The sequence below is a fragment of the Tripterygium wilfordii genome, chromosome 23 (genome assembly GCF_013401445.1).
Source record: "Tripterygium wilfordii isolate XIE 37 chromosome 23, ASM1340144v1, whole genome shotgun sequence".
Classification (NCBI taxonomy): Eukaryota; Viridiplantae; Streptophyta; class Magnoliopsida; order Celastrales; family Celastraceae; genus Tripterygium; species Tripterygium wilfordii.
This window is the reverse complement of record NC_052254.1, coordinates 1375981-1397431: the sequence shown is the minus strand read 5'-3', so window position 1 is coordinate 1397431 and position 21451 is coordinate 1375981. Positions and strand designations below refer to the sequence as shown.

Sequence of the window (21451 nt, the reverse complement as noted above, 5' to 3'; positions counted from 1 at the left end):
TCCATATCAAAGAAGGAGACTTTTCAAAATTACTAACATATATGGTTAAATCTTATTTTATTTTATATTCAATCACATAAATATTAAATACTATACAAGGCAACTAACAATATTTTAATGAATGGTTGACTAAACATGGTTGAACTGACGCCATTGACGGAAAGTGGAAACCACGAGCCAAACAACTGGAGGAAACCTCAATGCGAGTGATCTAACGCGCGAGTATTTAAATGGTTAGGAATCTCTCATCTCAGTATGACGTGTGCAGTCGGGATTTCAATGACATACATGCTGGTCAGGCTAGGGAGGGATTCCATTAGCCATTAGGCTGACTTTTGTTCGTGTTGGCCGTCGGGCTTGAAGACTAGACTAATCAGTAATCAGCAATGAGAATCTCATATGCTCCCAGTCCAACCAATCCACATCTTTACTAGTAAATTAATCCAATATTTAACTCCACCTCATCATTTTGATTCTTCAATAACGAGAAGCAAAGAAGCATTACATTAATATACAAAGAAATATTCAACCAATTCCACATACAAACATAATCTTAGAATCTATTAGAAAATTCAAATTATCTCAGATACGCCCAATAAATATGTTAATTTACACCAATCACATATTATGCCTTGTGGGAGAACACACTCAAGCCAAAGTCACACATGAAAAAATGACTGAGGTATTAGATGGACATCAACCTAGTCTCGTGAGCCATTGATAATATTTTAAGCCCATGTAACGTGAGCTCTCCGAGCCATATTTTTAACATACCTAACCATTTATACTGAAAATCACAGCCAAAACAATAGCAGAAAGTCTGCATAAGAAACCTAGTCTCTTGTTTGACCCTTTCTCCCCCAAATACTCTGCATTTTGTACAGATAAAACTAGTTGCACATGACGAACAAAATCTTTTGCCACCACAAACAAGTTGAGCTGGAGGGAAGATAGAGAAAAGTGTAAACAATGGAGGGACGAATAACAAATCAAAATCTGAAGAAAAATTGTTGATTAGCTGGTACACTGATAGCTTAAATAATAAAGTTTCACACTTCCTAACTGCTTTAGTGAACTTTTATTTAAACCATTACTCTTAACACAGGCAACTATCACCAATTTGTAACCTTCAAGAGAATTAAAAGCCAAATTGTAGATCACAGCATCGTCGAATTATCGAAGTCCAATAACCAAGAAAACAGAAAACTCAAAGGTTCTTATCTTAAGTCTGAATGTGATGCGAATATTAAATATGAATTGCAAGATATAAAGAACTGAAGGTTCTAATCTGAACTTAATAGAAATATTACCTTCGAATTACAAGGAAACAAAGAACTGCTGCGCTGGAATAGAAATAATAATATAACGCTGACATGGAGTAGCAAATTGCCTGCTGAACTACAAGGACAAATACTAACATTACTTTACCTTGAGTTTGCAAAAACATTTTGCAACACATCATATAAGTATGCATCTACAGACCTACCATCGACCTGCAGATTGCAAAAGAAATTTGCAGTATATTAGAACAAAAGATGTTTCAACTTTCAATAATAGTTGGAGCATGTAAATTAGCCATAGCACTTGCTAGAGATTGGATATTATAGAGGACATGCTAAAGAGGATAGCCAATATTTAAATAAATCTTATGAGGATAGAGTACAACAGACAGTAATCAGACCAGCAATGGGGATTCAAAAGCAGACACCATACAAGGAATGGGTAACACCTTACCTGTGTTCCCTGCTGTTAAAATTCAAGTTTGGACTTCCACAAACGTCAGAAACTTAAAGCATGTTTATCCCAATTTCTAACTTGTTGAGGTTAAGCTAAAATATAGTTGGAGAAGATTGTGAACATGTTGTCATTTACAGATGTGAAAGTTTGTACTTAACGATCCACAATTTTGTACCTGCTAAGCCCATCTCTTCTGGGGAGTTGCATCCTTGGATAACATTTGGGTTGGTCTTCTACTCTTTCTAAGATCTCCATCAGCCGAGTGTTTCTGCTTCAATACAGCACGCGTATTGACCTTGGGATTCATTGATACTTCTTTAAGAGGACTTACTGTACGAGATCTTGTAAGGCGATCAGTTAATTTGTTAAGTGAACTTGAGCTTTTGGAAGGTGCTGATTTCTGATTAGTTGCTGAAGCAAGCTCATTCTTCTGAGCAGAAATCTCATCAGCTTCAGCAACATGAGCTTTTGGGCGGTTCACAGGAGGAGAATCTGAATCAGAAGAGGAAGGGCTAGTAGTACTGTCCATACCATAAATGATGTTATCAACCATGACTGGAAATTGCCAACTGTCTGGGATTGATGCAGAGGAGGGTCTGCGAAGCCTAGTTAGCTGCACCACCTATACATGAAACACAAACTTCTTCAGCTCATGCTGTTGTTTCTAACCAGCAAAAGATTTTACAGTTTGGCCTGAATTTTCTGGGGCATGCTCTTTACCTTTTCCTCTAAAACAATCATGTCCTTCTTAAGTCTCGTAATCATCATATTCTTCCTACGGATAATGTCTTCCAACTCTGAAATTCTCTGTCATTAGGAAAAACTCAATTTCAGATTAATCAGGAAAAAACTGACGATTGTATGTGATGACAACAATAAATGGGTGAAATAAGACCTTTGAACCAGCAACACTAGATGACCGGAGAATAGTGGTGAGCTCTCCTATGGTGGCATCCTTTTCTTCGCACTCTTTTCTAAGATTGGAGATATCTTGGTCCATTGCAAAGGTGTTAAACTGTAAGATTGCACCACGTTAAAGAGAGAAGAAACGCAAACCAGATACATTACCAACCAAAAACCGTTCAATTTTATCAGTTTAACAGATTCTAACACTATTATGCTGGATCTATATCTTAACACTCAACCTTAAAGAACCTCACCTTAGTTTTCTTAGGAAATTACTCATTCTACATATATTAAGATGGCCCTCTATTGAGTCACTTATTGTGACGTGCATCCAAGAGAAGTAATCTAAACATTGGCATCTTTCTAACAGAATGTGAATCGATATTCCAAAACATTTCAGCTGCGCCAGTAGTACATACATAAACATAAAAAGGCTCTCTGCTCTGTAAGTTCTTAAGCAAGAAGAAAAAAGGCCATGCACCGAGCTACTGCTAACAGAAAAAAGAAAGAAAACTATTTTCCAGACACAAGATTTCATTTCAGAAATTTCCTTACTGCAATTTCTGGATCAAACTGCTCCTATAACTATTTTAATTTGTTAGTTGAAATAAGGAACACAAAGATAAGAATGCTTCTGAATATTGTATCACCTGGATGTCAGCAGCAGATGTGACACTGGAAGCCCAGTCAGACAAATCAGACATACGTCGCTCCTCTTGTTCTACCTCTTTGACGAAAGGCATTTTATACTGCATCACCTCATCCCCATTAGATACTTTGATAACAGAGTTGCAGCTAAAAAAATCATAAAAGAAAAGTAAAATTGACTAAACTTCCAGCTTAGATATCAGAGACTTGCATTTGGTAACAATTAAGAAGCAACAAAGACAATCTGAGTTCCTACCGTAATCCCAGTAACCAGTTCATGGTGTTGACTACAAAGCCAACAACCACAGTCAACCAATTTCATTTCATCGCATCCGAAAAATTCACTACATGATGATTGGTTTGCATTCTTGTTATATGACATATTCACCACGCTTCCTGACCGATCTTTAGTGTCATTCATCTGCTCACAGAGAGCGTCAAGCTTCTGTTGCATGCTTGATAGAACCTGATCCTGAGAAAAGGCAGTCACGAAAAGAAGTTGAATCCAAAATTTCAAATGGACAAAGCTTTAATTAGGTCAGATTTTGAATAATGAAATTTGAAAGGCACAATAAATCCGTTTGGCTAAAATTTAAAAAAGAACAGATAAATGTAAATCAAAATCAAAGATAGTTTAATGATAAACTAGTACTAAATGAAGCTCTAAACCATCTACAAACAAATAATTGAAGGCAGAAAATAACGCATTAATACAACATTTAAGAGAAAACGCGGTAGTAATTGTAAACAATAACTGCTGATCCATGCATTAATAAACAATAATTAGAAGAAGACATTATAAATCACAAACCCTAAGTTCCACAGATTTCTTAAGCTGCGTAATGGTCCGATTCTTCTTCGACTCTGCAACCGCAACGCCAATCACGGCAACAATGAGAACCCGTTGAATAGGGGTGAAAAGTTCCCACGCCGCAGCTTCTTCCAGGCTCAAGCCGCCCCCAATGGTTCGAGCCGAACTGGCTTCCTCCGCATTGACAAGCCTCCCCTGGAGAGACACCCAAGCCAGACGCCGCGCCGGCGCAACCGGGAGGCTCGGCTTGGTGAATTGGCTAGAGAGGCGGCGTGCGGAGGGTGAAGGGTTAGGGGAGAAGGGGGTGAGAGAGACGATAGCTGGAAAAGGGGGAGCCGAGCCGGAGCGGGAGCCAAGGTCCTCTTCGGCCATCTCCATGGCGAGAAGAAAGGGAGAGAGGAACGTGATTGAAGCGATACAATCAAATTAATGTTATTTTGAGCGATTCGAATTTAGGAAAACATGGATTTTGGACATTTGTGTAAATTCAAACATCGGTGGGCTTGAGCGGGAAAAAAGAAAAACATGGAAGTTAACGTTGCATTTAAATTCCTTCTATATGTTTGTATTTATTATAGTAAGATTTAAATTTTGAAATCTGAATATCTCTTGGAAAACGAACAAAAACGCGTAAATAATGTAAAATAAGGTATATGAAAATTGTATATATAGAAAAAGATATATGACAATTGATAACTACTTTGCTGACTCTCCAATTCAATTAATTTTCTTGAGAAAACCATGGAATGAATTTTTAAAAAATTTATATTTCAATGTTGAAAATGAGTCAAAATCAGGACATTGGCATTCGGCAAGCAATGGGGCTTGAAGATATGAAATATGGTTTGCTATTTTATGCCTTTATGGTTGCAAAAAAATCAAATCACTCTTGATGGCGGAATATTTGGGGGGTTTTTTTCTTGGAAATTCAATGTAATGGGCAATGAAAAATCTGTTTAAATATATAATATCTTTGGATGAATTAAGTTTGAGGCCAATAAAATGATTACCCTTAAAAGGCTAGCTAACACTCAACAAATGGACCAAATGCAACCTCAAAATATTCTCTGACCCAAAATTTGATACTTGAGGCCTCATTCAAGATTTCTCTCAAAGCCCAGCCCAAGAAGTGACTCCTGCTGAATGACATCATGTGTGATTTATCTCCTAATCCATTGGTTTTGGATTTAGTTCAAACAGACTTGTGTTTCACGGACTGACTGGACTCAACTTGTCTTTTTGTATTCACATGTTTGTTAAACCTTAATAATGTTATCATCATACCTAATATCCTAAATCCTAATGATGAAAGTACCATTTTCACCTATTAGTAATGACAGTTGTTATATATAGTTGCAACTTTCAACATTCTCTCTAAGCCTTTGCATCTATCATTCTATCTACTATGATGCAGTTGCGGATGGTGTTGTCGTAGTGGAAATGGTGGTCTTGTTGATGCGAGTGAAGAAGACAGGAGTAAGAAAGAGGCAAAATAAAGACATCTTTTTTTTTCTTTTCTTGACGATCTGTGACTGCGAGTTAAACGAATGAGAAGTGAGAAGTCTGAAGCCTGAAGCCTCTTCCTTCCGGGAATGGAGCCATATTTTCCTATAAAATTTATTGGTAGTAACTATTTCTTACAAAGTTACCATGGATGAACAATACAAGGAAATAATATATTTTCTTGTGGTTCTATCACCATACTCCTCTAGTCCTCTGTGCCTCCAACCTAACCTTAACTATGTCTGAATGTCGAAATACAGAGTGTAAGATTCATCCCTCAGAGACAGTAATGGCTCCAGGAGAAAGTTTCTCTTTGCACCTTTTGCCACAAAGCTGATACTGTGATACTCACTCAATCCTTTACTCATTTTAAAGCTGGCTGCTTCACGATTAATTTCAGCCTCCGATGACTGGCAGCGAAGCTTCAAGCTTATGCCTGAATTATAACTCCCACCGCTGTATACAAAGCATCCTTTGTTGCTTTCTGATTCCAAGGATACAGCACCCTCGTTTCCATCCAAGCCTTCAACCAACTGGTAAACAGAAGAGCCCTTGCTACTAGCCGGGTCTGCAACCACAAGGTTCTCATCTTCCCCTTGAGATAATACAAGGAATCCCGGAAAATCAATAGGTTCTAGCATGACAGATTTCCCAATGGCAACTTTGTTTCCTGAAACTGGCGAGGCAGATGAGTCCTTTACGATGACTCTGAAAGTGGCATGTATGGAAGAATCTGTGCCAGATTCAGGGGAGGTTTCCATCGTAATGGTTTGGTTTGAGTTTGTTAAGACAAAAGTCGTTTTCCCAGTGTCTTGGGAAAAAGAAAACAAATTATCATTGTAATCAGCAGGGACGGGAGTTAACCAATCTGAAAGAGAGGTATCTGAACCAGTTTTGATATCCCAGTCACCATGGCTATGACCCGCAAGGAGATAAGGGCCATAGAGTATTGCTTTAAGTGAAGCATATTGATCACGGTCATCTGAGTATCATTGGAAAAAGTTCAAACTTCTGTGGGAAGGTACATAGCTATCTGTGTGATATAAAGAAACTGAAAATGCTAGATAAGAACATAGAGGTACCTTTAATAGTTTCTGTTCTCAAATTAATGGGAAGCTGAAGAGTTAATTCATCACCAGTGCTCCATTTTCTAGTGACTGTTAGGAAGTTACCTGCATCAGGAACGAAGAACCAGAAAACTCTTCAATGTTTGTTCCAAAGTTTAACAACCAAATTTTAACAAACTGGCAATTCCAACTGGTTACTAGCAATCCGAAAACAATGCATACGTAGTTATGTACCGTACCTGGTGCTGGTAGTTCCAAATTGTCAGCATTTACTGCTGCCTTCGCACCATCTGAGTGTGACCAAATTGGTATTCTGAGATTCAACGTCGATGATTGGCCAGCCCCCTGAATACATCAGATAATTTATGATGGGTAGACTCTCCTCGAATCAAATTTGTAAGAAAACTAGTTAAACCCTTCATGAGAATTAAGAATAACTGCACACTGCTTGAAGAAGAGGTCAGGAAGTTGAATAATGTGTTCTGCGCCTTAAAAATGCAATAACAGCAAAGGTGTACATGGTTTTTAGGATTCGGGTTACATTAGCTATTAGCCTACACACCCCTCATCTGGGCTAGGGTGAAGCTTTTTTAAAATTCGAACACTAAAAACATCATATTCTGTCAATTGCAATAGCTAAAGCATGAATATTTCTTATGAGACTGCTAGAAGAAGTAACATAGGAAAAGTACCTTGTTTGCAGAAATGGTAAATGTTACCCGAAGGTAAGGATCCCAGGAAACAACAGGACCAACTTTCTGATTAAGCATAATCTTTCCAGAGGTCCAATCAAATGAGCTTGAAATATACTGGATGATGTATAAGGCAGGAGTTTCCCCTTCCTCTTCAAAGTATATGGAATCCCCCAACTTTGAGAATGATTCAATTCCTGCCAAATATAAATAATAGAGCTATTAAATGGTGAGCGCAACTAAAGATGAGTAAATTCCATTGCTAAAGACTGAAATATCCGGGGATTTATTCTAAAAGAATCTGGATAGAAGGTTAAGTACTTTGTCAGACGAACATCAAATGAGAGAAAAATATCAGATTTCAGGAATTAAAAAAATGTCAAGGTTAAAATCCGAAGGACTCGTATTTTTGAGAGCCAAAAAGGCTGAAGTGGGCATCCAATCCATACCTGTACCATAGCAGCACCAAAAAGAATCAAACGGGGTTCCCCATCGATGGTAGCTTTTGGCCTTGGAACCTCCAGGAGCCATTGGAAGCATGTAAATCATAACTCCAGGATCTGTCCCTCTTTGTATTCCTAGAACACCATTGGTCAGAGCACGCTCATAGTAATCTGCATATGCCATTTCTTTGGTCCATCTAAACAGGTGGCGAGACACCTAATAAGTCACATAAAAGTGATGATGATCAGAGCAGCTTCATGCTAATCTAATATGAAATACAAGCTGAGTGGAAATGGCTACATCATTCGGCAAAAAGTATAAATCCCTATTTTAATTGTGAACTCCTGAATAGAAAGAGAAAATAGCTGGGAAAGAATGTGCAGCCATGATACATTTCAGAGGGCTGTAGTGCAAACCTGCATTGTTCCCCAAAAAAATCGAAAAACAATTGTGATACCTTCAGCATGTTATAAGTCGTGCATGATTCTTCATTCTCTGACTGTAGAGTATTTGCTAATCGCTTTGGGTCCCGCCTTCTCATAGGTATGCAGCAATGGAATTAGAAAATGCATGATCAGAAAAAAGTACTATCGAAATTCCGATGATCAGATAAAATGAATACGTGTAAAGCTTCAAAATACTCGTTCCAATCATGATCACAACAGCAGATGAGGAAAAATGAAAAAAAAAAAAAAAAACAAACGTCAATATCATTACCAGAACTCGCCGACTGACGTCCCTCCTGTTGCGTAGCTGTGAGAGGAGTTCACGATGTCCATGAAGAATTTCCCCACTTCCTAGCATGGGAAAGTACTAACTTGATTATTAAAGAATCAAGCACAAATCCTTATAAACCATATTTCATGTAGCAAACCCATACAAAGAGAGTTACAAAATGACTGACCCATTGGAATTAGACTAAATGATACATCAAACACGAAAATATCTTGACTTTTAAGTTTATGTGACCACTTAAAAATTTATTTCAAGATCAATGACTATTGTGATATACTTGTGGGCTCAGAAAAGAGTGCATCCAATAGATTTTCCAGGATTCATTAAGAAAATTTTACCTTATAAAGTGGATCACCAGTGACTTCATACCGCCTTTGCGTTCCTATCACAATTGGGATATGTGTATTGGTGTGGAAACCAGATATGTCATCAGCCTGCAAGCAAAACAAAGAGCATGATCTGATTCTATCCACACGAGTTTCTATCATCCATATCCATGCAGTAAGATTCCATACTTGCACATCAAGGGAGAAAAATGAGAGAAGACAAGAAGAGAGAGACCAAGAAAAGAAATTGAGAGAACGATATTGTATAAAGTACTTTATTTTTTTGGTATAAAAGGAAAAGATGAAATGGTATTAAAAAATAGAAATCATTTTTAGTCTTCCTAAATATATCAAAATCAATAGAACTTAGCAACAACATGAAGCAAATAAATAGCAGAGCTAATTCCAATTACCTCTACTGCAAGCACTCCAAGAAAGCATGGTTTATCGAAAAGGTGGGCCAACAATAAATGCTTTGGATCCCCCTGTGAAAACAAAACAAAAAAGCTCATTTTAAGGAACTGAAGCGCCGAATTGTGTCAGAATTTGGCCACTATATAGAAAATCTTGTAGGAAAAAGCCATATCTAATCCAGCAGCAGAAACGAGTTGACTGAAAGAAGTAACGCAAGAAAAACTAGATGATATATGACATTAGCATAATTTGAGACTTCATGTGCCAAAACATGCTACTATATGGGGACTCACTTCAGGTTTTGGGGACACAAGACCTGCTTAACAATTATGCTGGGTGGCATGTACTGCATCATGTTAAACGAATCCAAATAATCTTTTACTCCACATTTGATTATCTGCTAATGAAAACTGATCAATTTATGAAGAACAACTTCTTTTCAAGATATAGTAATGCCCTATATAAATGCTTCATTTTCCATTGAGAATTACAAAATCTGATGAATTTTAAAACATGATTTGCAGAGTACAATGCCAAAAGAAGCGTTATTAAGTGGCTTATGAACTGGTCTTTCTGGCTATCATTAACCTAGTTCTGGAGAGAATTAAATAGTGCTGAAGAAGTTGAGAATTGAAAGAAGACTGATTTTAGTTTTTCGAACTCTACCTACCGTTATGCTGAATAACCTGTAAAGAACATCATTCATGCCACCAGTTTCTTCATTGAGCGATGTATAGTGTCTTTCCACACTGTAATTTGCTATAACATTCTGAACACGATTGTAGAAGTACTCAGCCATCCAAGTTGCCATTTTCAATGCTTGAGGATTATAAGCAAATGCATGTTGATCCAATAGACCAGCAAATATCTGTCAAAGAAGACAAGTTAAAGGCTAATTCTGTATTCTACATAAAGCAAATTGCATCTCCAGAGAAAATTAAACTCTACCTTGTGAATGGTGTAATATGGAGCCCAGACAGGCATTATAGCTTCAAAACGGTCAAATTGCTCGGATGGAAAGGCAGAAAGATATCCATTGTCCATCTTATTCTGGCATTCAAAAAGAGCGGATACTACTGCGGACATTTTCTCTTTAAGAGCGTCATTATGAGTGCTAGCCCACATTTGTGCTGAGGCGCTCAAGTAATGCCCTTCAAGATGAAAACAGGACATTATTTACCACAAAATTGATATGGGAAATCTGATCAATTATTAGGACGAAATATATCAGAAAGCCTTCATACCAAAATCACTTTTGCGTGGCAGACAACAGAAAACATATTACTATGAAAAAGAACACAATAAAAACATGTGAGTAGATTAATACTTGACAGTGGCATTCATAATCAACAAGAATCAAAAGCTGACCTACAAAATGACCACGAAGCTCACAATCCTTCGCCTCCCATCCTTCATAAGGTGTGTTTGGTGTTGGCAGTCCTGCTGTCTTCCTAAAGCTCCAAACCAATCTATCCACATCTAACATCAACAAATACTCCAAATTTGTTTGCTGTGCCTGCCAATGTATCGAACTTGGATCCAGTCTAACACTATGCAATGAAACTTCGTTTAGGAAATTCTCTGGTGGCTTGAAACCCTGATTCTTGATATTCTTATACATCATTGCCCACTCAAATTCATCTTCTTCTCTCAACATCTTTCTTGGTAGCAAATTAAACCAAACCGAGTCATCGGTCGGTGTCAGATGATAGTGTTCAAACATCTGTTCTTTCAGTGACTCATTGTGAGATGCCAAGAGTTCATATCTAAAGGTATGTGATGATAGCTGAGTGGGAGTGTTTGTACACTCCTTCGCTAAAGCATGACCACATAAACCTAGAAACAGAATGGTAACTAACAATTTGGAAGACTCAAAAAGCTTCATTTTTTGCAATAGCCCAGATGATAACACCCAATTTTGAATAAAATCAGATCAGAGAAGAGTCAAAATAGCACTATTTACAGACTGTTGAACTTTAAAAATCCAATAATAGAGATCCCAAAACAGATTTTTGGGGTTCCAAGATTAAACCAACTCTAAACAAACTTATGAAGTTTCATTGACACCAACTAACAAACCCTTGATAACCAAATTCCACTAAAATTCTTGTGAAGAAGAGAAACCCACAAAAGAGTGAGTAGGAAAGGAACAAACACCAGAATTAAAGCTGAAACTGAAGGACAAAAAAAGAAATCCAAAAAAAGGGCATTGAAATGCTTAGAGAGATGTAAAACCCGTGAGAGCTATTTATAGTCCGCAGTAGCAATCTAGCTAAGAATGCAAGCAAAAGTCCAACAAATCAAGCTGTAATAGCATCCCGTGAAAGGTAACAATTTGATTCTTTCTGATTAAGAGATAAATAAATAAAACTCAGAAAATAAATTAATGCAATAAAAACAAGAAAAGCATCCAAACCCAGATATATGAATAAGAAAATACAGTCAGAGAGAGAATGAATGGTGACCAGAGAAGAATCACGGGGACATCCGGTGTCGTTTTTCAACGGAGTGGATATGCGATGTGAACATGTGAATATAGGAAGCTCTGGCCAGGCCCGAGTCCTCCCTTACAGCTAATCCACTGAGGATTTGTTGCTAACGTGGTAGTTTGCAGAATCTCAAGTAGAAAATATAGTTGGAAATATCAATAATTTATATACGCCCCCATGTTATTCGTTGACTGAGAGAGGGACAAACCATCCGGCTTTAAAATTGAAACTTTTCATTTTTCTTTCTTTTAATAATATTAAAAATTTCTTCTATTTTTTAGATTATCCTTTTTTTTTAAAAAAAAAGGTCATGAGTCGGAGACCCAAATATATTCATTAACCCAAAATGAAAAAGTGAATATGAGACACGTAGATACTCGAAGTCATCATATATTATCATTTTCTTTTTACTAACTAAATGTCTGAATCTTTAGCCTTACGCACCCTTTTTTTTTCTCTTTTTTTTTTTAATCTCCCTGTTGGTATATGTGCTTGTAATAGTTAATAGTGTGTATAATGGGCTTCAAGTAAATGTGCATGGCATTATATTTATGAGGTATGGACCGTATGGTTGTAAGACATCGATTTTCATAGTTTAAGGTTACATCGATCATTGTATATGGGATAATTAATACGTCATGGTTCCTCCACACATAATCAATAAACCTACAGAAGTATATAAAAAATTTGTTTTCTTATACAAGGAGTGGTGTTATATTGGCAAGGTATACACTCCATGGTCCTAATTTAAGAAGTCTGAAAGTGATTTTAAAGAAAATATGCACACTACCCTCAATTCATGGAAACCTATTTTTCAAACAAGTAATTTAGCTAGCTGGCCTTGAACCTCTATATACAAGTATTAGTTTTATGTGTGTGTGTGTGTATAATGGTTGGTTGAATTTGTTTTATAGCTCTTCGTGAGTGTGATAGGCAAGTGGACAATAGGTGAAGTGTGAGCAAGCACAATTGCCATCACCATCACTCATTATCACCATTCAAAACCAGAATACAAGCAATTAAGCAAAGGAAGAAAGAAAAAAAACTCTCTTTGAAGACAAGTAGCTAGCTAGCTGGCTGGCTAAGGAACTCTTTCCCTTGTAATGGACCCGTTAAGCAATTTGTCTCTATTTACTTTGGATATGTACACCTATAGCCACAATAATAGCGACACTAATAGATATAATCATATGGAACAAGAATATCGTAACTTTCGGAAAATGATTCAAACTTTTGAAAAAAAATGTGTAGGTACCCAGATAGATGATCCAACATCAATGGATATTTGTAGGAGATGTATTGGTGCGCATGTCGAACAACTATGCGAGAAGAGTGTAAGGGAGAAAGATGGGAAATAACCTTGATTTTCCATAGCCCTGATATGAGTTTTCTTCATTAAACAGAAGATTTAATTATGACCTTCATTTCACAAAATTCAGCGTTTCTGGTGCAGGATTTGACATTACTCACTCTCTTGCTAGCTTCTGGATAGGCAAGGCAAAAAAGATAATGCAAGGTAGTAGGTAGACTCCATTGTAAACTAGCGATTGATTTCAAACCAAAAATACCACACAACTCCCAATGTGAAAGGTATGCAGAATCCAAAGTTGAATGCCAAAAAAGCCACATATCTAGGCACACGATCGTACATGGGTATCTTCCATATAATCTAAAAAGTTGCACATGACATTTGATATGTACTATCCAAACCAACACAGAAACAAGACTTAAAAGCACGGGAGCCAACACAAATTCTCACCAACCAAAAGATATAGAGTTCTTCATACTGCAGAGGTATCCTACAGTCATGTTTTTCCCAGTGTAACAATAGAAAAGCACAACATGTAGGATATGAGGCCAAGTCGGAGTACGTCTTTCAGCATCCCATTTCAGCACGTAAAACTCCTGCCCTCAATATTTCAGATTTTATCAAGCTTCTCTGCCTTGACAACCGGGTTTGCTTGAGCTATGGCATCCCTTGCAATAGAACGATAATCGAAGGAACAGTCATGTTTGTCTGAATAGCGATGAGTTGTGCAGAAAAGGTTACCACAGCGACATTTGAAGCCTGTTAAACCAACCCTCTTTTTGCACGAGCTGCACCTGTTCGGACCTTCCTTTGGCTTTGCCTCAACACTCTCCCCTGATCCTGAAGCACAGGATGGCTGCACAGAAATGGTCTTTGGTTCCACAGAATTCAGTCGCAAATCCACATTCGAAGTAACAACAACAGGTTCATTTCCATTGCTGCCCGATGTACCATTCACAATACTTCCAATAGAAGCAGCAGCAAGCTTTGCCTGCTCCTCTTTCAACAACATATCCTTGTGGCACTTGGAACACATATTCATAGTAGCTGCACTTCCAAAGAAGCCACAGTTGTTAATACACAAAATAGGGCGTTCAGGAGGAGCTTGGCATCCAGTCTTGTCATGGTCCATATCTCCTGCACCAAAGTGATCGTAAAGGTGCAAGCTGAATTGGCAATAGTATAACCGCAGTCCGCATATTTATTTCAAAACAACCCCCCAATTAATTTGAGTCAATAATACCAAAAGAACCCAAAATTTCAGGCAATACTAAAAATTCAAGAAGAATATGAACACAGGGTTAACGAAGCACCAATCATGACATACATTTATTAACTACTAAATAAAGAAATTTGCCAAAAACCAATTTATTCATGAGGCTATGAGCATTCACTTTATTTTCCAATTGCAATAATTGACCCTTGCATTACTTAGAACATTGTATAAAAGTTTAGCATAAATGTTCAATTGCTATAATTAGAAATTAGGGCTTGAGGCACTTGCATTACTTAGAATTCTGAATGAAGAGTTTTATGCAGATAGGCAATGCAGGCCAGCTTTAGGGATCGCTCTACAATTGATGAAGGCTGCTTCCTGAAATAAATATGACCAAAAGAGTTGGGAAGTCTTTGTGCAATTAGGGGTAAGCTGTAAGAGGTCAAAAACAAAAACACAAAAAAAGAAAAGGAATTGCCGCTGAAATGGTCACTGCAAAGCAGTGATATGAACATGACCCACAAAAAGGGTATCCAGAGAATTAAAAGGATTGGGCTATTTTATCAGGGTAGATGAAAAGGTTTTTTAGGGTTTTAAACCAAGGAACCTTAGCCCAGTGGTAAGGTTGTCTCCCAACAACCTAAAGGTTAAGCGTACAAAGCTCAAACACACGAATAAACTATGTCGCTGATGCAAAGACCATGAAATTTTCATTTATCCATGCCTTCAAAAGAAAAAAAATCCCTATAAACTAACTTCCTCCGCTTAATTCTGTTATGGCAGCAGACCTATAATGCATTCAAAGGAAATTTTGTTCGTTATCTTGAAAATTCTGCTCATCTCAAACAGCACCCCTTTTACAGTTTCTGTGCACAGGATGTCAAACTGTTTCCACTCACATCAAAGTTCAAGCACAGGCCCTATCGTGCACAGAACCTGCATAAGTAAGAGTCACCATATCCTATGTGGATTTCACCAATTCCAACAGCATTCACTTGCCTAATGAATTCCGGTCAAACTTCAGCCATACACAAGGAAAGTTGAATTGCGTAACAGAACTGTCAATTCTTAACCTCAACATCTATGTAGACATTTCTCATCGCGGATATACTTTGCAGCTAGACTTGTGAAAGGCAATAAAAAAAATCTGCAACTTACTCGCTTATTGTTCACAACACACTCACAGCATCCAATAATACAAAATCAAAAGCACCAATCAACCATTTGAACATTCATGCCACACATTATAAGACATTTAAAGCCGCAAAATTTATAACTTTTCCTGAACGCTTCCAACTATGAACTATCCCAATTGTTTGAGCACATTCCAGAAATTTAAGCATGTGCATAACAAACAAATCAAAACAAGCACGGAAGCACCGATCAACAAATTTAACCAATCCCAAAGACTATCAGCTACCAAAATCATGGATAAGCTTAGTATACCCAAATTCCCACTGGTGATCCCAAAAAATCGCATAACCACCCCAAAATTATCCATTCTCGACACCACCCAATTAAACATATTAAACTCATAACCATGCTATACATATATATCAGCTATGTAACATATCTATAAACCCTAACCTGTCTGCTGTGGATTTCCTTCACCCGATCTGGAAGCTCAAAACAGCATCCGATGAGAGCCTGTTTTCATCAAATTCGCTCGATTAAGCACCAATTGGAGAAAAATAATTCAAATGAAAAAAGACGTGAGGATTTTAAGGAGACAAAACCCTAACCAGATCACACCGAAGAGAGAAAAGCAAAGCCGGACAGGGTGTGTTCAGTGTTCTCCTCCTTTGTGCGTATATCTATCCGTGTCCGATTTTAATTTTTAAAAGGCGTTGATTAATTGTTCAAGGCGTGACGTGTGTGCTTCTTATTGGTTCCTTAAATATTATTGTTTTATAAAAAATTGGTAACCGCCTTTACACTTTTGTCTCTCTCGTCTTTTCGTAACCAAGTGTGATCCTCTATCCAAAAGTGCCTCGCGTCGTCTCTTCGAGCTGCCCTAGAGCGAGGAGCCCTAGAGCGAACTCGTCCTAATCTCTCTTCCTTTCGCTACTGAACCTTAATCTACAACATCTTCAAGCTTGAATTTCCGGATTCACGAGAGATGCAGAAAGAAGCGAGGATCTCGCAGATCTACTTAGGAACTCGTCAAGGTCGTTCTCTCTCTGATTACCTGTTCATTATTTTGAGAATGATAATTTTTCTGAATACTGATACTTAAATTGTATTTTATCAGTTCTTGGAAGGAAATTCATATCATTACATAATGCATTCGAGTGCTTTTGATTGTCGATGTGTTTCTTTCATGTACAATTGGATCATTTCGTGCATAGTTTCTGTTTATATATATACTTACGTCTTTTACATCTGTCTTTTATTTGAAAAATTAGTTAAATGTCGATCATATTTATGGTAGTTAAATGGTAATTTGATCTTTTCTTGTGCTTTATTCTATATATTGAGATTGATTTCTGTTGTTGTATGATCGATCTGCTGCTTGCCCTAACTTGATTATCTTCAGACTCTTTTCTGATTAAGATTTAACTCAGAAGGCCTCTTTGTAGTAATTTGTTTATTTGATTGTTTGCTGATAATAACACTCACCAGAATCTAACATTTTCGTTGCTTAGGTGAATAATAATGAATTTTTTTTGCCTTTTCAAAAATTTATAATGTAAATTATTTCCAGAATTTGAACTCGATGTTTTTGTTGTCATATGTATGCCTGACCAAGTTACTTGTCATGATCCCTTGATGTATGATTTCAGAACTTGGTCAAGAGATTCAATCTTCCATAGTTTTATTTGATATGCTAAGTATAAAATTTGTTCTAGCATATTGAGCGCTAAATCTTTTTCCATCCCAATATGCATCTTTTATTTGATATGCCAAGTTTTAGCTTGACTGGATGTGTTCCTATTATTTCTCCATTAACCTCTCAAACATTGTCATTTGTCAAAGCTTCTTTATTCTTTTAGTCATCATAATAGAGCCGAAAATTCAGTTTTCAATGGTGCGCTACCTATCCAATTATTATTTATGTTGGCAACACTATAATTATGTTAGTATTGTTCGTCTTCACTCTTATGGTTGTGATTGGTATTTGTCTTACCTTTCCCCGTTAGCATTGTTATTGTTTCCAATCACTGGATGGATTTCTTGGCTGCAGTAGTATGCACTTCTGTGTTGCAGCTGTCTTTTGCATGGAGCATTCTGAGATATGTATTGCCCCGTCTTTCAAGGTTAGCAGTCTCGTATGATCCTCAATCGCCTGTCTTTTGCATGGAGCATTCCGAGATATGGATTGCCCCGTCTTTCAAAGTTAGCAGTCTCTTATGATCCTCAATTGTTTCATAATCAAATATTTATTGTTTGATCAGAACTTTCATTTCGAATTTGATGAAAACAGGTTTTGAGCTTCCATTTCAGGTTAAGGAAATCCACAGCAACCAGATTAGGGTTTTATATATACGTTAGATACAATGATACATAGCGTATCTATTCATGTATATCATGATTAGTGTAGTAGGTATAATTATATGCTGTTCTGTTGGAGACACCATGATTGCGGGGGTGTGATGCAGTTTGTGGAGGATAGAGAAAAAAACTTGAGAAAACAAACAGTGAAAATTTGGGAATACTTGGGCTTGGGGGCTTTATGGTCTAAGGTTCTTTATTTTTTAATACTTTTTTCATGCAAATAATTTGTTGAGGGCCTTGATGCTAAGTTTTGTTTACCTCCTGAAGAGTAAGGTTTTAACTTCTACCAAAAGTCAAGCCCAAAAGAAACTAACCAGGCCCATAAAATCAAACGAAGTAAAAAAGTACAATGCAAGTGTCAGCATTTTAATTAACGCCAAACTTCCTTTTTTCCCTCCATGACAGTGCGCTGGGTTGTCGATAGAAAGTTCGAATCTCAACCTTCAGTCCTCTCTGGCAATCTTCAACTCCTCGCTACCTCCACCTGTCTCTCTCAAATGGCTCTTTGATTCCTCTCGGGAATGTCTGATCGTTGGCTTTCTCTACTCTTCCTCCTCAGGGGAGTAGTTCACTCGAGAAAACCATCGTAGTCGGTAATGAGGGCGCCGAGCAACTATGGCATGGCGAGATGTTTCTTGCGGTATCACCATGCAAGTCCGCTATCTGTAGATCTGGTAACGTTTCCTGATTTTATTGTGTTTTTCCTGTTCTTGTTTGGTGTCTATAGTTCCTAATATGGATTCGTAAGTAGGTTAGACCTGTGGTTAGTTTTGCTTGTCCATCCGTTTCAACACCTTTGCATATGTTATGCAATTTAAATATGTATCATATTCTCTAGGTTTTGCACGTGAAAGTGTTTACGAGCTTGGTTGTTTAGTGAATGCATTAGACTACTCGCTGGATTCACTTGTCAAATTTTTTGAAAAATACATACATACCTCTTGGTTTTCTGCCAATTTTGTGTTCTCTCTTTTTTGTTCTGTTTTCCTCCTTATAACACAATCTAAATTCTCTTCGGTTATGAAATTTGGGTGAATTTAGTTCAGAATCCTTATGTGGTTGAAAGATCTGGCCTATTGCTTATCCAATTCGCGATTGGAATCTGTTACTGTGATGTGTAACATATTGCCTCAAAATTTTAACAAGCAATTGATATGTTTTCTTGGTTTCATTATCAGAAATTCCTGTGCGTTAGCTTTCATTGATCAGGCCATGCATTGTGCAATTCATCATATTTCCTTATTCTTCATGTATCCTTGAAATGCAAAATGCATCACAGTTCTTTCTTTTGTCTTTGGGTTTTATATTCTTTATATTAACTCAAATTCCAGTGGTTTTTGATTCTTGTGTATGCGTGGAGTGTGGTTTGCTATATTGGTTATACTGAGATTTTTACCTCTAGGCTCTAGCTTCTTTCTTTTTTTGTTGGTTTGATTTTTATCGAATTAATTTGAAATTTTTTTCTTCCTTACATTAGTTTATGTGCTACTTATTACCTCAAAATTCTAGCGACCCATTGATGTGTTTGTTTCAGTATCAGAATTTCTCGTGCGTTTCATTGATCAGGCCACACATTGGGCAATTCATCTTCTTTTTTTTTCCTTCGTCTTCATGTATCCCTAAAATGCATCACCATGCTTCTCTGTCTCTGGGTTTCATATCCTGTATATGATATGACAATCTTGAATTCTCAGTTTCTTACTGTGATTTTAACTCAAATTTCTGTGGTATTTGATTCTTGCGTATGTGTGGAGTGTGGTTTCCTATATTGTTTATACTGAGATTTTTGCCTTTTCTACCCTCTTTTTTTGGTTGATGTGGTTTATATCCAAAGATGAGGTAGTAGGTATTGCTGATCTTGTAGCTGCTGCTGTTAACTCATGCTCTCCTTGTCGATTAATCTTCCTATATTGTTTATACTACTCCGTCTCTTGTTGCAAGGCTATTGATGTGCTACTTCTTGCTAATATTGTTTCATGCATTTCAAAGTAATTATATTTTCTTAATTATTTTGCCTTTCCTTCATGCGATCCGCAGCTCAAGTGCAGTTATGTTCGACAATTAATATCGTCGTAGCAGGGGCGAGTAATATACTTTTGTTGATAAAGCCCAAAATCTCCGACTCCCAGTTAGATGGGCGGGCCCAAATAAGCTGGTCCGAAAGCATATATACATTTGTTAGGCTTTACGTGTGCACGGGCCCATTAAGTTGTGCCCTAGGCCCATATTTGATGTCGGGCTTAATTTTTTAAAGCCATGAAGAAGGCCCAGTAAGTTAGAGGGAAGCTCATATAATTTTTGAGGCTTTACGTGAGTCAAAAATTTTAAGAATGTGTTTGGATTGAGGGATTTGGAGGGAAAGGAAGAGAAGGGAATGAGAGTTTCCTTCTAATTTCATTGTTTGGATAGTTTATAAAAAATTGAGAGGAGGGAACTAGTAAACACTTGAACATAACCATGCTTCTCTTTGTTATCCTTGACCATGTTATGTTACCCTTGAACATAACACTTAAATATAAAAAATAAGGATAAACTATTAAATTAAATTACTTTTCTCTCCTTTCTTTTTTTTATCTATCCTAACATGAGAGAGGGAAATGTATTTTTCCTTCCATTCTCTTCCCTTCTCTTCCTTCCCTTTCCCCCCAAATCGCTTAATCCAAACACCCTCTAAGACGTGCCGCCGCAGATTGGTAAATAAACTTTAAAGCCATGGCGGAGGCGTGGTAACTTGGGCCGCGAACACAAATTAGTTTGTTGGGCTTTTACCTTGGGTCCAAACATTGGGTAAGCCCATTTAGTTGAACTATAGAGTATGGACCACATACGTTTGTGGGGCTTTGTACAAGGCCCAAATGTAAAGCTATGCAGGCCCAGTAATATGTAAATTGGGCTTCGTATGAGACCCAAGTTTAAAGCCCACAAAGTTTGTTGGGCTTTGTGTGAGGCCCAAGTTTGAGGCCCAAATTGAAAGGTTGCAGGCTCAGTAATACGTTTATTGGGCTGTGTACTAGGCCCAGGTTTAAATCTATGGCTCAGGCCCAATAAGTTGGGCTGGAAGCCCCAAACGTTTGTTGAGATTTGTATGAGGCCCAAATTTAAAGCCCAGTAATACGATTATTGGGCTTCTTACTGGGCCCAAGTTTAAAGCCATGGCCCAATTGGTTGGGCTCAAAGCCCATAACGTTTGTTGGGCTTCGTATGAGCCCCATAGTTAAAGCCGTTGTTCAGGTCCAGTTAGTCCGCCCAAATTCCAGATACGTTTGTTGGGTCCAAATCTCAAAGCCGAAGGACAGGCCCAATTATCTGGGCCCAAAGCCCATATATTCGGGCTTTACGAGGGCCAAAAAGCCGTGGGCCTTTACTTTTTCGAGCTTTATATGAAATCCAAATTTAACTCTATTGCCCAGGCCCAGCAAGTTAGGCTCTTATAAACGCCGTTTAAGCTTTACACCTTTTTGGGCTTTATTTGAGGCCTAGTCGTAAGTCTCTTCACGGCAAAGTCCGAATATATTTTTGTTGGTCTTGACCTGAGGCCCCTCTTTTAAGCCATGGTGCAGACACAGTTAGTTGGACCTTAAGCCATGAGTTTTTTGGCTTTATTAGGCCTAATTTTAATGCCATGATGCAGCCCATTAAATTGGGCCGAAATATCTTTG

At 37.6% G+C, this 21451-nt stretch overlaps 4 protein-coding genes across 9 annotated transcripts; 1 reads left to right on the top strand and 3 right to left on the bottom strand.

Annotated features, from left to right (window-relative positions):
- Window positions 1-1267: 1267 nt before the first annotated feature.
- LOC119992968 lies at window positions 1268-4561 on the bottom strand. The gene is made up of 7 exons (XM_038839820.1): window positions 4103-4561; window positions 3548-3763; window positions 3294-3392; window positions 2633-2752; window positions 2458-2544; window positions 1913-2359; window positions 1268-1493 (listed from the first exon to the last, which is right to left on the bottom strand). Exons 1-6 carry the CDS (start codon window positions 4478-4480, stop codon window positions 1916-1918), a joined length of 1344 nt encoding a protein of 447 aa, XP_038695748.1. The 5' UTR covers window positions 4481-4561; the 3' UTR covers window positions 1268-1493; window positions 1913-1915.
- A 1087-nt stretch (window positions 4562-5648) lies between these two features.
- On the bottom strand, window positions 5649-11809 carry LOC119993161. The gene is made up of 12 exons (XM_038840128.1): window positions 10652-11809; window positions 10232-10434; window positions 9954-10151; window positions 9283-9354; window positions 8882-8977; window positions 8526-8605; window positions 8266-8341; window positions 7814-8024; window positions 7365-7561; window positions 6912-7017; window positions 6688-6777; window positions 5649-6587 (listed from the first exon to the last, which is right to left on the bottom strand). The coding sequence occupies exons 1-12, from the start codon at window positions 11166-11168 to the stop codon at window positions 5842-5844; spliced, it is 2592 nt and encodes an 863-aa protein (XP_038696056.1). The 5' UTR covers window positions 11169-11809; the 3' UTR covers window positions 5649-5841.
- Window positions 11810-13301: 1492 nt separating this feature from the next.
- LOC119993691 (zinc finger A20 and AN1 domain-containing stress-associated protein 8-like) lies at window positions 13302-16143 on the bottom strand. 3 transcript variants are annotated; one of them, XM_038840905.1, is made up of 4 exons: window positions 16040-16109; window positions 15885-15944; window positions 14586-14675; window positions 13302-14218 (listed from the first exon to the last, which is right to left on the bottom strand). In XM_038840905.1, exon 4 carries the CDS (start codon window positions 14211-14213, stop codon window positions 13692-13694), a length of 522 nt encoding a protein of 173 aa, XP_038696833.1. In that variant the 5' UTR covers window positions 14214-14218; window positions 14586-14675; window positions 15885-15944; window positions 16040-16109; the 3' UTR covers window positions 13302-13691. The 3 variants fall into 3 exon arrangements, with proteins under 3 accessions (XP_038696833.1, XP_038696832.1, XP_038696831.1); XM_038840904.1 differs by having other exon boundaries at window positions 14591-14675; window positions 16040-16108; XM_038840903.1 differs by lacking the exon at window positions 14586-14675 and having other exon boundaries at window positions 13306-14218; window positions 16040-16143.
- A 99-nt stretch (window positions 16144-16242) lies between these two features.
- On the top strand, window positions 16243-19801 carry LOC119993692. Of its 4 annotated transcripts, XR_005466560.1 has the most exons (4): window positions 16249-16465; window positions 17482-17633; window positions 18198-18466; window positions 18971-19801. XR_005466560.1 is itself a non-coding variant. In XM_038840907.1 (3 exons), exons 1-3 carry the CDS (start codon window positions 16417-16419, stop codon window positions 17803-17805), a joined length of 285 nt encoding a protein of 94 aa, XP_038696835.1. In that variant the 5' UTR covers window positions 16243-16416; the 3' UTR covers window positions 17806-17874. The 4 variants fall into 4 exon arrangements, 2 of the variants coding, with proteins under 2 accessions (XP_038696835.1, XP_038696834.1); XM_038840907.1 differs by lacking the exons at window positions 18198-18466; window positions 18971-19801 and adding an exon at window positions 17722-17874 and having other exon boundaries at window positions 16243-16465; XM_038840906.1 differs by having other exon boundaries at window positions 18198-19801.
- Window positions 19802-21451: the final 1650 nt, after the last annotated feature.